Raw genomic sequence first — 17,442 nt, forward strand, 5'->3', positions numbered from 1 at the left:
TATAAAAGGAAGGAATCAATAGCAGACTGGAAGGAATAAACACTAGACTAAATGATTCAGAAGAACAGATCAGTGAGCTGGAAGACAGAGTAGTGGAAATCACTGCTGCTGAACAGAGAAAAGAAAAGAATGAAAAAAATGATGACAGTTTAATAAACCTCTGGGAAAACATCGACAGCATTAATATTTGCATGATAGGGGTCCCAGAATGTGAAGAAAGAGAGAAAGGGCCTGAGAATATATTTGAAGAGATAGCTGAAAACCTCTCTAAACTGGGAAAGGAAATAGTTACCCAAGTCCAGGAAGTATAGAGAGTCCCATAAAGGATTAACCCAAAGAAGAACATCAAGACATACTATAATCAAATGACAAAACTAAAGATAAAGAGAGAACACTAAAAGCAGCAAGGGAAAAGCAACAAATAACACAGAAGGAAACTCCCATAAGACTATCTGGTTTTTCTGCTGGTTTTTTTTCTGCTGGTTTTTCAGCAGAAACTCTGCAGGCCAAAAGGGAGTGGCACGATATATTTAGTGATGAAAGGAAAAACCTACAACCAAGAATAATCTACCCAGCAAGGCTCCCGTGCAGATTTGATGTAGGAAACAAAAGCTTAACAGATAAGCAAAAGCTAAAAGAATTTCAGCATCACCAAACCAGCTTTATAACAAACATTAAAGGAACTTCTCTAGGCAAAAAAGAAAAGGCCACAACTAGAAACAAGAAAATTTCCGATCGAAAAAGCTCACTGTTGAAGGCAAACATAAAGGTAGGAAGTCATCCACAAACAAAGCTAGTAGGGAGGTTAAAAGACAAAAGTAGTAAAATCATCTGTATCTACAAAACAATTAGATGTAAAATATGATTTCAAAAATAGTAATCATGAGGGAAGGAGAGTACAAATGCAGGCTATTTAAAGTGTGTTTCATCTTAGGAGATCAGCAACTTTAAACAATTATATATATATATATATATATATATATATATATATATATATACACACACACACACACAAACACATACACATACACACACACGACATATATATGTATCAGCTTATACAAAAACCTCACGGAAACTGCAAACCAAAAATCTATAAAAAAGAAAAAAGAATCCAAACATAACAGTAAAGATAGTTATCAAATCGTAAGAGAAGAGAAGAGAACAAAAGAAGAAAGGGGGAAATAAAGATCTATAAAAACAGGTCCAAAACAATTAACAAAACGGCAATAAGAATGTACATATTGGTAATTACCTTAAACGGAAATGGACTAAATGCTCCAACCAAAAGACAGACTGGCTAAACAGATACAAAAACAAGACCCAAATATATGCTGTCTACAAGAAACTCCCTTTAGATCTAGAGGCACATAGAGATTGCAAGTGAGGGGATGGAAAATGATATTCTATGCAAAGAAAAAATCGAAAGAAAGCTGGAATAGCAATACAGACAAAATAAACTGTAAAATAAAGACTGTTACAAGGACACTACACAATGATCAAGGGATTAATCCAAGAAGATAAAACAACTGTAAATATATATGCACCCAACACAGGAGCACCTCAATATATAAGGCAAATATTAACAGACATAAAAGGAGAAATTGACAGTAACACAATAATGGGAGGGGACTTTAACACCCTACTTACATCAATGGGTCATCCAGACAGAAAATCAATAAGGAAACAAAAACACGTTAGACCAAATAGACTTAATTGATATTTATAGAGCATTCTACCTGAAAGCAGAATACACATTCTTTTCAAGCGCACATGGGACACTCAGGATAGATCACATGCTGGGTCACAAAACAAATCTCGGTAAATTCAAGAAAACTGAAATCGTATCAAGCATCCTGTCCAATTGCAATGTGATGAGATTAGAAATCAACTACAAGAAAAATACTGCAAAAACCACAAACACATGGAGGCTAAACAATATGATACTAAATATCCAATGGATCACTGAAGAAATCAAAGAGGAAATCAAAAAATACTCGGAGACAAATGAAAACGAAAACATGATGCTACAAAACCTCTGGGATGCAGCAAAAGCAGTTCTAAGAGAGTTTATAGTGATACAAGCTTACTTCAGGAAACAAGAAAAATCTCAAATAAACAACCTATCCTTACACCCAAAGCAATTAGAGAAAGAATAACAAACAAAACCCAGAATTAGCAGAAGGGAAGAAATCATAAAGATCAGAGCAGAAACATAATGGAATAGAGACTAAGGAAACAACAGAAAAGATCAATGAAAGTAAAAGCTGGTTCACTGAAAAGATAAACAAAATTGATAAAACTTTAGCCAAACTCATCAAGAAAAAAGGGGAGAGGGCCCAATTAAAAACATCAGAAATGAAAAATGAGAAGTTACAACCTATGTCACAGAAATACAAAAGATCATGAGAGACTACTAGAGCAACTATACGTCAATAAAATCGACAACCAAGAAGAAATGGACAAATTCTTTGAAAGGTACACAGTCCCAAGACTGAACCGGAAAGAAGCAGAAAATATGAACAGACCAACTACCATTACTGAAACTGAATTAGTAATTTAAAAACTCCCAACAAATAAAAGTCCAGGACCAGATGGCTTCACAAGGTGAATTCTACCAAACATTTAGAGAAGAGTGAACACCTGTTCTTCCCAAACTATTCCAAACAATTGCACAGGAAGGAACACTTCTGAACTCATTTCATGAGGTCACCAATACCGTGATACTGAAACCAGACAAAAATGTCAAAAAAAAAAAATTACAGATCAGTATCGCTGATAAACCTAGATGCAAAAATCCTCAACAAAATACTAGAAAACCAACTCTAATGATACACTCAAAGGATCATACCTCATGATCAACAGGATTCATTTCAGGAATGCAAGGCTTTTTCAACATCCACAAATCAATCAACGTGACACACTAATCCTGGGAGTAAATACCCTTTTCTCAAAAACAAAAGGCTCAACTAGAATGTTTACTCTTCAAGATACACTTTGAAACACCCCTATTCACTGTATGTACCAATTCCCAACTAGGTCATAACCCAGGCCAAATCCCAAAAAGGACCTTTCCTCTCCCCTCTAATCCTTTGTTCTTCATTTGAGAGACTCACTGAAAATCAGATCTCCCAAACCTCATAAATATCCTGACTTTGTCTTCCTCCCTAAACTCAGCTTAATTTTGATGGTCTTTTCAGGAAGTAAGCAAGAAAGAGCACCCTAATCTTATGCTTAAAAGACATTGTAAATTAACTGCTGTGGTACCCAGCCCTGATTCAGCTCAACTCTGGATTAGATAAAAGGGATCAGCCCCTCATCTTAGCTACCAGAGGTAAGTGGAGGCCCTGCTAGGAGAAAATATTACCTACATAAGTCTGTACTTTCTTTCATACAATGTCTAGCATAATATATAGTTATAAAAATATGACAATAGGAAAATGTGACTCATAATCAAAAGAAAAAAAAGCAACAGAAGTAGAATTACAGATGGATCATATAATTAGCAAATAGATCTTAAAAGAATTATTATAAATATGTTAAGAAATTTAGATTAAAAGATTGACCAAAGTGGTTACAAAGATGAAAAATGATAACTCAAAAAAATCAAAATAGAAATTTTAGGACTAAAAAACATGGTATTTAAAATGAAAATATTTATTGGTGATCTTAACAGCAGAAAAAATACAGAAAAGATCAGTGAGTTAAAAAAAAAGGTGAACAGAAATCATCCAAAAATGAATTTATTAAATGGCTACCATGTGTTAGATTTCCCTTCAATCTTTCTTTTTTTCTTTCTCATAGAAACTTGGCTGTAAAATTTGATTACCAACTATAATTTTTTGACCAGAAAATACCTCACTTCTGTGCTCCAAATCCCAGACCACTGTTTATATTTCTATATTTCTTCTTTATATTCATACTACAATGTTATCAGTACCTGCCTCCTCTCACTTAAATGCCTTTTCAGGACAGAGGATAGGTTTTACTTGCTTTGTTTTGTGCCCACAGATTTTAGACAAGTACCTAGTGGCACACAGTCAGCATGTAATATTTGTTTAACAAACTATCTGTTAATATAAGTTTCTATATTACTATAAAGATTTTTAAAGTTATGATGAGATTAAATAGCTCTCAAATGCCACTAAATTCGTATTTATGCACTTTGATGAAATCCAAAATAAAAGACTTAATTGTAAGAGGTCTTTAAATACAAATATGTAAAAAGTCTGATGTTTTTTATTTCATCCATTGGTTCATCCTTAACAGTAGTGAAAGAAAAATGGTTAGGAAAAATAACATTCTTTGTTAAACACAATAAAAACATATTAACGAAAGTTTATGCAAACTAAACATTGCTGTACCACTCATTATTCCAGTGCATGATAACAGAGAGGTAGAATAAAAAATATATGTATAATGCTGAAATTAAGATATAAAAATGACTGCTTTAAGAGATGATGTATCAAAACAAACTTTACACGTCAAAGATATTATTTATGTATGTGAGCATGTAATCTGAAAAAACGTCTTAAACAGTTTCATTCTTAATGTAGACAACTCACTGTTATATAAAAGGTAGTATGAGAAGCCATTTAATGTATACCTAGGATTACGAAAAAGGATCCTTGTCTGTATCATTAAGGAGCTTATACAGACAGACGCCAGTATAAATAATGCTGGAACACAGAGTAAGAGAGCATTACACAATTACATCAATGATATTAAAAAATAAACTAGAACTCACAAGATCAAATATATTAGTTCTAAATTGTATAGCCTTATACCAATTGCTTTTGAACACATAAAAACTTTCCACAAAAATAAAGGACTTTATTGTTCATTTACTGACGTGTTAGGTAGGCTGATATGATAGAAAGTCAGTTGCTAACTAAACATTCATACCCTATCATAAAAGCAAAGGCAGTGACCTAAACTGTCAATAATATATGAAACAGTAAAAAATGCTCAGAAAATTGCTATGTATGTGGTACTAGTATTCATTGGAAAATTATACTTTAACCACTATAGACATCCAAGACTCAAACTTTACATATAAATATTGCATCATGTTAAATTCTCTAAAACATGAAGTTTGTTAGTGAAAAACATTAACTTAAAAATGCTGCCAAATTTCTTCTGGGGTGGACTGTGTGTCTGTGTGTATGGTTTTGAGGGAGACTGCAAAAAAAAGGTATTTTTCCATTAAAGGCACTAACAAACTGGAGAAAGCCATCTGAAAAAAACCACTATCAGTCTATAGCACACATGCTATTGAAATTAAATGCAAAGGGGGTGTTCTTAGCATCTTGTTACTTTGAAAAATCCAATTTCCTCTAATATTTTAATTAGGCCACAAATTTAGAATCTCAATTAAGAAATAAATGGTTTATGCATATATTTAAAATGGGCTTAACTACTCAGAGAAATTGTCCCTCTTGTTCTCAGCTATGCATTCAAGTTTCAAGTATTAAAAAAGCATTTAAGTATTTGAAGTTGTGTACTTAGCAGTTTAAAACTAGATACCTTTTTCTTCGCTCTTCCTCCCCAAAGTAACTTTCTCCATTTCTTTAGTAGGCATTGTTTTTTATTTTCCTTATTTCCACTAATTCTTCTGATTATGTAACGGAGAAACAAAGTTCCAATTAGGCACTCATCCTTTTTAATACCTTTGTTAATGGATTATTCCCAAATAATCAGGCAAATAATCTATCTATTCAAAAGTAGCCTTAGAGACTAGACTTGCGTAACAGCTCCAGACGGTAGGTAGGGGAAGAGAGCAAGGAACTGGCATGACCTCAAAGAGCAAAAGATAGCTGGAATAGATATGGGTGGATAGCTGGGATTCACAAACAATGAAAATGTTATGAAAGCATTAGGCCACAAAATCTTACTCACGTCAGGCTCACGTTAGAGTAAGCATACTAGAAAGGAAAGGAAGTTTCTAAGAAATGTAGATGCTTCATCAAACAACTATGAGCTTACTCTGAAAAGGTAAAGAAATAAATTTTCAAAGATCTACTTTGTCTCTGTGGCAAATAGGATGGCATGTAGGACTTATTTTATCACATTGATCTGTCAGTCCTAACCTGGAGGAAGAGCACATTTTGATGACACACATTCTATTTCCCTCTGCCTCCCAACAACTGCTAGACTACTGGCCAAAAGTAAGACTTTTCAAATCTGTTTCAAATGCAACATGCAACCTCCTTTCTTCTACACCTGGAATAACGCATTCTTAAGGGTTCTCTATGTTCCTTTACCAGTTTGTACTATCCTACCAAGAAGGTTTTTTGGGGTCAGGAAAGAGTAAGGATATTCCATAAAACATGATACTGATTAATTTTTTTCTTCACCCATAAAATGGGGTGTTAGTATCCTCTTCAACTAGTTATTAGAACTAAATGAAATAATGCTTTTAAGGTGAATAGCATGTTGCCTGACATACAAGTGTTCAATGACTGTTAGTTATTATCACCATCAGAAGAAATTTATATTAACTAATTATTGAACAGAATAATCTCAGAAGAGTTAATATAAATGGTTAAGTACTAAAATTTATATCTTCAATATCTGGCATTCAGCCAATAAACATGGTTTGAAACTATAGATTCCTCTCAAGGTGAGTTACAGAACTGTGTTATTCAGCCACTGATTAGACACATACAAGTCCCTTCCAATCTTCTGCTACCTTTCCCTCAAAGAGAGGACTTTTATATTAAACCTTTTTCTATTAAATCAGACTTTTATATTAAAACCATTCAGGCAATCTGGGAATAAAAATGCAATCTAAAAGGCTCTTCACATGCATGGAACTCTGCAAAGGGACAAATGCAGCCGCACTTACCTGATACATTATTTTGCAATACAAACATTCTGATTACAATCTTTAGATTAAACAGACTTTATCAGTTTTTTCCTCTTGTTTTGTTTCTTTTTATTTTATTCTTTTAAATATACAGAATGAACCCAAGATCATCAAGGGATAAATATAATTTCTTTTAACATAAAGCTTCTTGTAGTCTATCCCAAACTCTTATCAATAGAAGTAATTCTATATAGGTACCCTAGCTTTTCAAAAATTTGCTTTACACTACGTCACTTTTGCAAAAGACTTCATTTAACAAAAAATGTTATTTTTCCTAACCATTTTCTTTTACCTACTGTTGTGGTTAACAGCTTTTGAGGTCTTTACCACAGTTTTACATTTGCTCTACTTTGATTTACATGTAGGTCACTGAAATAGACTTTAAATAATATTATTTAATAATACTGGTGATATGACAAGTAATTGCTAAGAATTCCCTTACAGATCAATCAATTGTCATTAATCAAGAGGAATTTTTTAACTCTCAAGGATTACTAATATCAAAACACAGAGTAAGTCTAGGAGTTAAAGAGTTTAGCCTGTAATTTGAATTGACCAAAACATTTCAGTTACTAAAAAGGAGAATTAGACAATCTGGGAGAAACAAATGGGAAGAATAAAATTTTGCTTTTCACCAGTTAAATGACTATAATGGGTGCTTAAATCATAGATGGGATCTAGATATTTAACTTTTGTGAAGTCAACTTCAATGGAAAAAAAAAAGAACTCCTCAAAACATCAAAGAACACTGTTAAACTCATTTGGATATAAAATAATTACTGGATCAAAATGAACTGAAACAATTTCAAACAAACCTACAGTCTTTTGTATGTCAATCTGAACAAAATATTTAAAAGAATCAGGTTAAGAGTCAAAGTTAACATGACTATAATCTGTTTCACAGTTTCTGACAATACAATTTTCAATAAAAATTTTAATTTTGAAGATATAATTAGTATTTTTAAAACTATATAATTAATTTTAAAAATAATATAAATAATATCTATGTAAAGTCATACTTTCTTAAGCAAAGGCCCACATTTTATTAACATTCTGAGTCTCTTGGTAAACGTGATTATTGTTATCTTAGTATTAATAAACATTCAGAAATTATTTAAGAAAAAGTGAATATATTTTAATACCTTAAAATTACAGCTACATTGTAGGTGTTTTCACATATATTACCTCATTAATCTATGTAACTTAGTCTTCAAAATAAAGAATTACTACCATTTTTCTTAAAGCAGCTGATTAGTCTACGGAACAGATTACCTAGGTAACTTGAACAAAGTAACAAACTAGTGAGTGGCAGAAGCAAATATGAATCCAGATTTGCCTAACTTTCTAAAGCTCATACTTTTTCTATTATACTAGGTTGATTCTTTAAAGAAAGGTAAACCATTAGTTTCTTCATGATTTTTCACAGAGGAATATAAAACATTATACCAAATAAACATCTTACTTCCATCTAAATTGAGGATTAAGAGTTACTGGGAGGAGCAGGACATGAACTGCCTATGAAGATAAAGTTGAGTCCTCTCAACTATGATAGGTAATGATAAAGAAGCTATAAAAAGAAATCATGGTGTAAACATGCTTTCCTAATGCTTTCTCTTCTGAACTAACTGAACTTTTAAGAAGTCTACTTGACCTATTAAAACAGATCTGTTCAATAGCCTAACAAAAGCAAAGATAGACTGTCAAAGGCAATAGTCTTTTTCATTTATCACAAGCCTGGTAATTAATTCATTAGCCTGCCAATCAACCACGCTGCTAGTGAGATTTGTGAATGCAGAATGAAACAGCTTACCGTGCATAGTGATGTCTTTGTGATTTTTAGGGTAAAATCTGAAGAAAACTCCAAATCCGAGACAGAAGTTGTATGGCAATCTATACGCTACCCATTAAAAAAGAATGGAGGGAAGAACTTAGTAAAAATAGTAAAAACAATACCAGACACAAACAGATAAATACTACTTTTTTATGCAAAAAGGATCACTGTAAACCAATGCTTTGCAAACTTCAATCATTCACACCCACCTTTGAGATTATTTCCAAATTTAAGGGCTGATACCACTAGTATTCAGTTAATTTTTCTTTAAATCCAATTAGTATTTTTTAAGTTAGACTTCTTATAGGAATAGTACATAGCAAATCATGACTCTGATGTGCTAATAAAGCTTTTCTAAGATATGCTAAAAACTGTTCAAATAAATGTGTTTTCTGTGTTCCAACTAAAAATCATTTTCTATACCACCAGTGGTATACATTTGCAATAAATTATGTGTGATGTTATGTGTCAGTATTTTTATGGAAAATGTCAACTTGAAAACATATGCTAACTAAAAGGAAAAGGTGTTTTAAGAGTTCATTTTTGTAACTGCATTCCAAGATAAGTCTGTTAAATATTAGGAAAAACTACAACAATTCTGACCAACAAGCAAAACCAACTATGAAGATTCACCACAGGGAAAAAAATGGCCAAATATCCTTATTTTCCTATTCTCCCCTAACTCAAATGCTTCTCCATTTCACTGTGGAGAGTAGAGGGAATCGGCTATAGAGTGTGACCTGAGGTATGCTGTTAAAGGCTACTGATAGCTAACCTACCATGAGTAGGTTGTAACACAGTGAACACAATTCATATGACTACCTGGGGCATTACTCTACTTTAAATAGTTTGAGAAAAAAAAATTTATATATATTTTTATTGAAGTATAGTCAGTTTACAATGCATCAGTTTCTGGTGTTCAGCACAATGGTTCAGTCATACATGAACATACATGTATTCGTTTCCATATACTTTTTAGTTTGAGAAAATTTTAAAGTTACAATGTGGCTGCCTCTTATTTGGAGGACTGAGAAACATAGAACAAACTATATTTACCGAAACAAATAAGAAAGAGAAAGGGTATACATACTTTTTAAACATCTTTATCAGTCCTAAATTTTTGATGTCATCCATTTTATTTACTCATAGCATTTTTTGGCATTAAGCAAAGAGATAACTATAGAAATTACCACCCCCACACAATCCTCCTCTTTCTGCTCAAGGTAGCTCTAACTGTATACTCCTACCCTGAGTCAAAGAATACAAATAAATCCCTTACACTCAGCATACCAGGGCACTAAACAGTCCTATAGTCACTAACCAGGCTGTATATTTTTTTTTCTTAAAAGCTGAATGCAATTTTAATCAGCTTGTTCTTTTTGAGAAACTTTACATATTAATTTTAAATATCCATTTAAGAAAATTAATGAACATTTACTGAATGTCTACTTTGTGCAGAGAACAATTACTGATGTTATGAAAGTAACAGTGTGACTAAAAAGAGACAATGTTCTGAACCTAACAATGAACAAGCTATATTTATTTGATTATCTAACTGAAACAGACAAATTAAGGAGTCTTTTAAGAAGAAAGTAATAGGACTTTCACTTACTGCAAAGTTATTACTCAACCCATGTAAATTCAACATAGCAAAACTGACAATAAAACTAGAGATTAACATAGTGAAGAATAAGATATTAAAAGACAAAAGGAATTAACTGAGAAATCTGAACATAGTAGGGTTCTAGTTTCATGGGCATAGTCACTATAATTAATCTGAAAAGGCTGGAAGGAATTTGAATGAGAGAAGTTAAACTGTGTGAAACACTTAGTATGAATGAGTCATCTGGCTGTAAATGAGTAGCTGGACTAAGGCCAGGTTCTGGTGATGAAGCAGGAATGACAATACGGCAGGACTTATAGCATCACTAAGCCAAAGTAAATGATTCACCCCTTCAGTAAAAGGAACTTCAATATATAAAGAGAATTGATACCAAAGGGAAGACAAAGCCAACTGGTAAACAATATGACATCAGGCTGCTTTAGATTGAGTACAATATAAAGAATAATTACTGTTTTGAAGACCCATATATAAAATCAATTATTAATTAGAAATACTGAACTCATGAATGAAAACTGAGAAACACAGCCATAGGGTTAAAGAAAATAAAATTAGTAAAACACCTACCTTAATACTGCAGGGGTCTGAGATAAGAGTCTTTGGATCTAACACTTCCACAATAGCTTCTGGAATAACTGCCTTCTTCATGCAGGACATGTTGAAGCCATAGACATCATCCCAAAAGGCAATTCTATCAGCATGTTTATTCACATCACTTACTGCCACAAGGCTGATAGTGCAAATGTCAGGGTAGACTGCAACAAATAAAATACTCAACAATTTAGCATTATCTCCCTTTATAACAAAATGTAATTTTTAAAGGCTAAATATAAATACCAAATCCAACAATACAGATTATTAGCAATTGATTACTAGCAGTGGGGGATTAACAAAGGTGTAGATCAGAGAAAAAGACCAAGTTCTATCTTCTCATAGCATCTTTAAAATAAAAGAAAAAGATTTCCATTATTGTGATGGCAAGATTAAAATAAGGATGTCAATGATGGATGCCTACTAAAATTATTAAAAATCCTGAAATGAACATATTTATTGACATTAAACTTACACAATATGCTGACTAGATCTTTACATATTCCTCTGAAACATGCAGAGACAAATCATTTAAATAAGTGTGACATGTAAAAAAATCATGTGATAAAATTTCACAGTTGTGTAGAAGACCAGTTCTCATTAACCTATCTTATTTAATATAAATGGTAAATATTTATAAGCACCAAGTGTGTGCCAGACAAGTTATTCTAATTTATAGACTGTGGATACATGACCCTACTCAAACTTATATTTACACAATTTTGACAAATAAATTGGCAATTATTTGTGATATAATAAATACTAAGAAAGGGATAAGGTATTATGAGAGTTTGCAAAAAAAAAAAAAAAAAAGCTAATTCAGATTTGGCTATAGCAGGGGAAAAGGTATTATGTAAGATAAGAACTTAAAACCAAGTTGTTAGGAGTGGGAGGGAAAGAGTGTTCCAGGCAGAGTGAGTAGTAGGCATTGAAGGTCACAGTAGACTCCAATTTGAGAGAACAGTGAGATACAAGGCTACAAAGGTAAGTAGGGACCAAAGAAAACACTGCTGAGTAAACCACATTAAAAAATTGGACTTTAAGAATAATGATACACCAGTGAAAAATTTTTACAAAAGGTAGCCACTTGATCAGACTTTGGTTTTGGAAAAGACACCCGAGTGTAATGCGGAATAAATGGTAGAGTGCAAGACTAAGAGACAAAACAACAGACAGCTGTAGTAATACAGGTGCTCTGAAGCAGAGTGACGGCTGTGGGAATGGAAAGAAGGAGACACAGTCAAGGGATATTTAGGAGCTAGAACTCACAGGACCACAAGACTGGCTGGCTCCAGAGGTGAGAAAGAGGGAAGGGTCAAGGATGACATTTTTAGACTTAGCAACTGGGCAGACTGTGGTACTAACCATTATAATAGAGAATAAAATAAGGGCAGATTCAAGACGAATATGAGAGTTTAATGCTTATGAGACAAATGGGTAAATATATCCAACAAGCAGCTGGCTCTATAGGCCTGACATTCAAAAGAGGTAATATGAGTTCAATACATAAATTTGGGACCATGAGCATATAAATGGAAATGTATGTGAAGGGAGCTTATAAGGTCCCCTGGGGAGAATACATGCTGAGTACCAGAACTTAAGGGATGAATAGAAGAAAAGGAGGCTGAAAAGAAATAGGTGAGAAGCTGGGACCACAGAAATAAGAAGGAAACCAAGAGAGTAGGTGTTAAGAGAGATAAGGGAAGAGAGTGTTCAGGAAGAAACTCTTTTCTAATAACAAGTGTTTACAACACAAAATTTAAAAAATAATATTGATGTTCCTTTTTTGACTAGTCAGTAGCAAAATTAACTTTGTCCTTCAAATGTCAACATTTAGGGGATTTATGAATTAAAATACAGATGACATATGCTTATATCCACAAACTGAAAGTACATTAAGCGCCAAAGAAATGCACAAAAGAAATGATTTCACTACTAATAACTAGCCTTCAGATTTAAACAGCAGAGAAATAACCCCTTCCTTCCCCCAAACTTTGTTTCTATCCACAACCTTAGGAATTTTATTATTCAATGACAGCAGCACTAAATTATCTTCTAAATAAAGCCCATGATAAGATCTGCTGGCATCAAAGCAATTGCTTATTCCAAACGTGACATTTGAGATACCCAGAAAAATACTTGGTGCTATGTCACTGATAAGAAGTTTCTCAAGTCTTCTCTAAGGGGGCATGTGAGGCAGATGTGAGAGCTTCACTGACTGCCATGTAAACTGCATTACCTCCATTCTCCTCTTCCTCCACAGACATGGTAACCCTCTTGACTGTGTTTAAATTTCTGATGGAAACAAATTCTTCAAAGCAACGAATATGCTACTATAAACGCTGACCTAGCAAGAGCATCTGCTACAGGAGAGTACGCATACTTAGTTTCTTTTGCTGGGGTGGGGTGGGGTGGTTAATTAGGTTCATTTATTTATGTTTATTTATTTTAATGGAGGTACTGGGGATTGAACCCAGGACCTTGTGCATGCTAAGTGCACACACTACCACTGAGCTATACCCACTCCCCTGTGTTTAGTGTCTTGAATCAGATCCTTACTATTAGAAACACTGAACAGAATTCTGAAGCAACTTTAGTTAGCAATTTCTTTCTGATACTTTGTCAGACTTAATATGACAATCACAGAAGCTTTCCAACATTATGCCCTGTAATTTCACTCTTAAAGAGGAACATAATAAGGGTATAGATCAGGGGTCAGCAAACATTTTCTGTACAGTGACTGCTTTAAGGTCTCTAGGCTGTATGATCTTTACTGAAACTACTCATCTCTGTTGCTATGGTGTGAAAGCCCCACAGACAATATACAAATAAATGAGCATGGCTATGTTTTAATAAAACTTTATCTACAAAAGCAGACAGCACACCAGGTACAGACATCCCTGACAGGGATGAGTGAGAAATGGCTGAGGGAGGTCACTACTTCTGGGAGTGTCATCTATGGGAATCGAACAGCCTCTGGAGTTGTGCAGTGTACATTCAAGCTACTTAACATAGTTCAGAGTTCTTCTATTTTACAATATTATTTAAAATCTCAGTGTATTTTTAAAGTATCACCAGTTTCTATATCAGGGGTTGGCAAACTGTGGCCAAAGGGTCAAACTCAGCCCACTGCTTGATTCTGTAAGTGAAGTTTAATTGGAACACTGCCACACAGTGATCTGCCTATGATCCATGGCTGAGCTGTGTGACGGCGGCAAAGTTGAGTAGTCGGGACAGACTGTATGGCCTACAAAGCACAAATACTTCCTATCCAGCCTCTTGTAGAAAGTTTGCTGAATTCTGGCTCTGTATCAAGCAATATGATGCACTAGCAATACTGCTAAGAAACAGGGATAGCTTTTCATCTTTTTCAGAAGGAAAAACTTATATTACTAAAACCAATTTTAAAAGGTTTGAAAATATATTGGTGATAAGAAAAAACAGACCAAAGAACATACGATTTAACTTTTTCTAGTGTTTAGGTTTATTTTTCAAGCTAACTATATTTTACAAAGATACAGAAAATCATGGTTCCTGTATTTGTTGGAACTTAGAATTATTTTTTATCTTTCAGTTAGTAAGATCTATGAATATTCATAAAAGACTTGTTAACAATGTTATAGGTCGATCTGGTTCTTTATCCACCTCCTCACAGCTGGCTAAAATTTTGGGCCTGGCTAACCCTTTACCTTCACATTCTGACACATTTGTCACCTGATTTTTGTCAGACAGAGGCACAAATGAATAATTATTCCTTCTTGTAGGTGAAATTAACAAAGCACTGATTGGACAAAAGCATCCTCTTACCAGACCATTTATAAATTCATGGCTTTGACATCTGTGTTCTTCTCGATTCACTGCCCAGAATTCATTTGTCACTAGAACAGCTCACACGGTGAATAGATAAAGATGGGAAAGAAATCCTTTATCCCTGAGAAATGCCTCACAAACTTTTGGACACTAAAGGATAAGATTGAGACACATAAAGAAACAATTCCTAGTAAACACTAGCATCACTGCTTATATATAAATAATCAGAGAGGAAAAAGGCTTAGAACAAAAGGAGATAATAAATAAGACAAAATAGATTGTTCTTTGCAGAATACACGTGAATATGGAGAAAGATTTTAGTGAAAAAATAATGATAAAATGAATGACATGCATAAAGAGAAATATACTACTGAGTCACTAAATCATCAAATAATTTGAGAGTTGAATAAGCTTAAAAATTAATTTCAATTTATATAATAAGGTTATCTTAAAAATTAACTAATATTTATTTGGAATTTGGAACATTTTCTCATCATTAACTTATAAATAGTGACTAGGCCCACTAACGCTTAGCTAGGCTAAAATGTTGCTACAGTATGCATTGAAAAATTATAACATTAAAGAAAAAGTAGAAAATGATACTGCTGCAATATCACTGAACCAAAGTCATAAATGTGAGAAAAATAAGTCTGAATATGAGGAAGTACACAGTGAATTACAGAAATACTAAAGGAAGTCTCTGAGTACTATGAGAAAATGTCAGTGGCTGATTACACTGAGATAAGCTATGTAAAAGTCACGCTATACAAAAGGCAGGTGATAACACCATGATGTCTAAGTTTATTTCAAAACTTTTATAAGGTACAAACCTCACACTAATCTCTTGTTTACCAGCTATAACTCAGGAGGGGAATTAACAGTTATTGAGCAACTACTTTATGTCAAGCATCTCATTTAGACTTTTGACTGATTCTATAAAGGTAGATTATAATCCTTATTCTTCAGATAAGGAAACTGAAGTTCAGAAAGAGAAAGTAACTTGCCCAAATTACTGGTTTTAATCAGCTAACTAGATAACTAGTCATATGATGAAGCCAGGATTCAACTCAAGGTCTAACTGCAAAACCTGTGTGCTCTCCATTGTTCATCATGCCACATTTTATGCTTTTATAATGGAAAAAAAGGAAGAAGAAATCCCACTTTCCTAAGGTAAATAACCACTTGTTGGATGAGAAAGAGGATGGAGAAAAGGGTTGAGAAAGATTAGAGATTAATAAAATTTCAGGGCAAAGCGAGGAAAATGGAAATGGTCAGCCTTACCTAATCCACCTGAGTACAGGAATGAGGTGATAAGGCAAAAAGAAACACTAAAAGTGAGAGCAACCAAGGAGAAACGGGGGAGGAGTCAGTAAACTTGACCGCTGTGCTTTCTGCAGAGAGGGAGGTAGTAAGGAAAGCATATTTGCAAACCTGGACTTTATAACAGAGGCGATTTCTTATTAGCATAGATTGGGTTTCCAATGTAAATTTGAATGCAAAGCCCAAGAGACACAGGCCTATCAGTGAATTATTTATCTGACACTATTTTGCTGCCTCCTTCTGAGCTGTTTTTGAGATTCCCTATGTTATTATGAGGTAAGGCCTACTTCCCTCTTTAGAAGCTGAAAATGACAAAAACTTGCTTTCCCTCCCTCCCTTGCAAGTTGGGCATGAGCACATGACCTCGGCTCCGCTAATGATACACCCCGAAAGCTCCATCACCTTTCAGAGGCAGCAATACCTACTGTTGTGCGCATTTTAAATAAATTCTTAAAACAGGGCTCTTCCTCTGGTTTTTGGTTCAAAAGGATCTAATGTGGGGTCTGAACATTCATATTTTTAACAAAAGGTCCCAGCAACTGTGATGGTCTGTCAAGATTAGGAAACAATGAGTTAGGAAATGGCTGTCTCAGTAATTTTGCTTTGCTTAATTTTGCTTTGTACTGAACAATAGTGCTCAACTTCATAATCTTGACAATTACAAATCGAAGAAGATGTATACTCTCAAGGACCTCATAAGAAGTTTCCGTTTTATTCTAACCACACGAAGAGGGAAAAAACCTTCATTTTGCTTGAAATGAGAGGCAATTAAAACATTCTTTTCCAGTCCCACGACAGAAGATGTCTTTAGTGGGCTCCTCCATTTTCTTTGCAACTATTATGATTTTACAAAACTATTATCAGTCCTGAGGAAATTTCAAAGAAATGAACTATTTCCCCTGTGCTCTTACAATTTCAACTGGTCCCATTCCTGAGGATATCAACCTCCATTACTTGACTGAAGTGGAGCCTGCTAGGCTTCTACACTGAAATTTACTCTTTTCCTTTTTGTAATTAATATTTTGTGGGGAGGTTCTTTGAAATTAACTAGGTAAATATTCCATTCTTAATCAAACTTTCATATTATTCATTTATTTATTTATAAAAACCTTTTCAATAGCTATGATAATGGGTATAATTTTGCTTCTTAGCTCTAAGCCCTATTCATATGATTAATTATATAATATTCTGCCCAAATTCCCTTTTGTTTGGTATGGATACTGTGACTTGAGTTGTCAGCTTTAAATGATATTCCATAAATTCCTGTTAAAGATAAAGCCATCTAAGTATACACACTTCCTCCACCTGCCTCCTGCATTCCCTTTCCAACTTTTTAAAGATGTGGTAATTGCCACTGTTAAGAGCATAAAAGATTTACATCACATGCTGTCATCTTAAAAT

At 33.8% G+C, this 17,442-nt stretch overlaps 1 protein-coding gene across 6 annotated transcripts in view; it reads right to left on the reverse strand.

Annotated features, from left to right (window-relative positions):
- PRMT3 (protein arginine methyltransferase 3) overlaps positions 1-17,442 on the reverse strand; it is a 146,804-nt gene that overhangs the window by 67,063 nt on the left and 62,299 nt on the right. For all 6 annotated transcript variants that reach the window (XR_012509656.1, XR_012509655.1, XR_012509657.1 and 3 more), the window contains exons 12-13: positions 10,888-11,075; positions 8,679-8,765 (exon numbers count right to left, since the gene is read on the reverse strand). Coding sequence is in view for 2 of the 6 variants with exons in the window: in XM_010964763.3 (XP_010963065.2) it covers positions 8,679-8,765; positions 10,888-11,075 (275 nt within the window). In the remaining 4 variants the exon portion in view is untranslated. The remainder of the gene's footprint in view (positions 1-8,678; positions 8,766-10,887; positions 11,076-17,442) is intronic.

The sequence above is a fragment of the Camelus bactrianus genome, chromosome 10, assembly GCF_048773025.1.
Source record: "Camelus bactrianus isolate YW-2024 breed Bactrian camel chromosome 10, ASM4877302v1, whole genome shotgun sequence".
NCBI lineage: Eukaryota > Metazoa > Chordata > Mammalia > Artiodactyla > Camelidae > Camelus > Camelus bactrianus.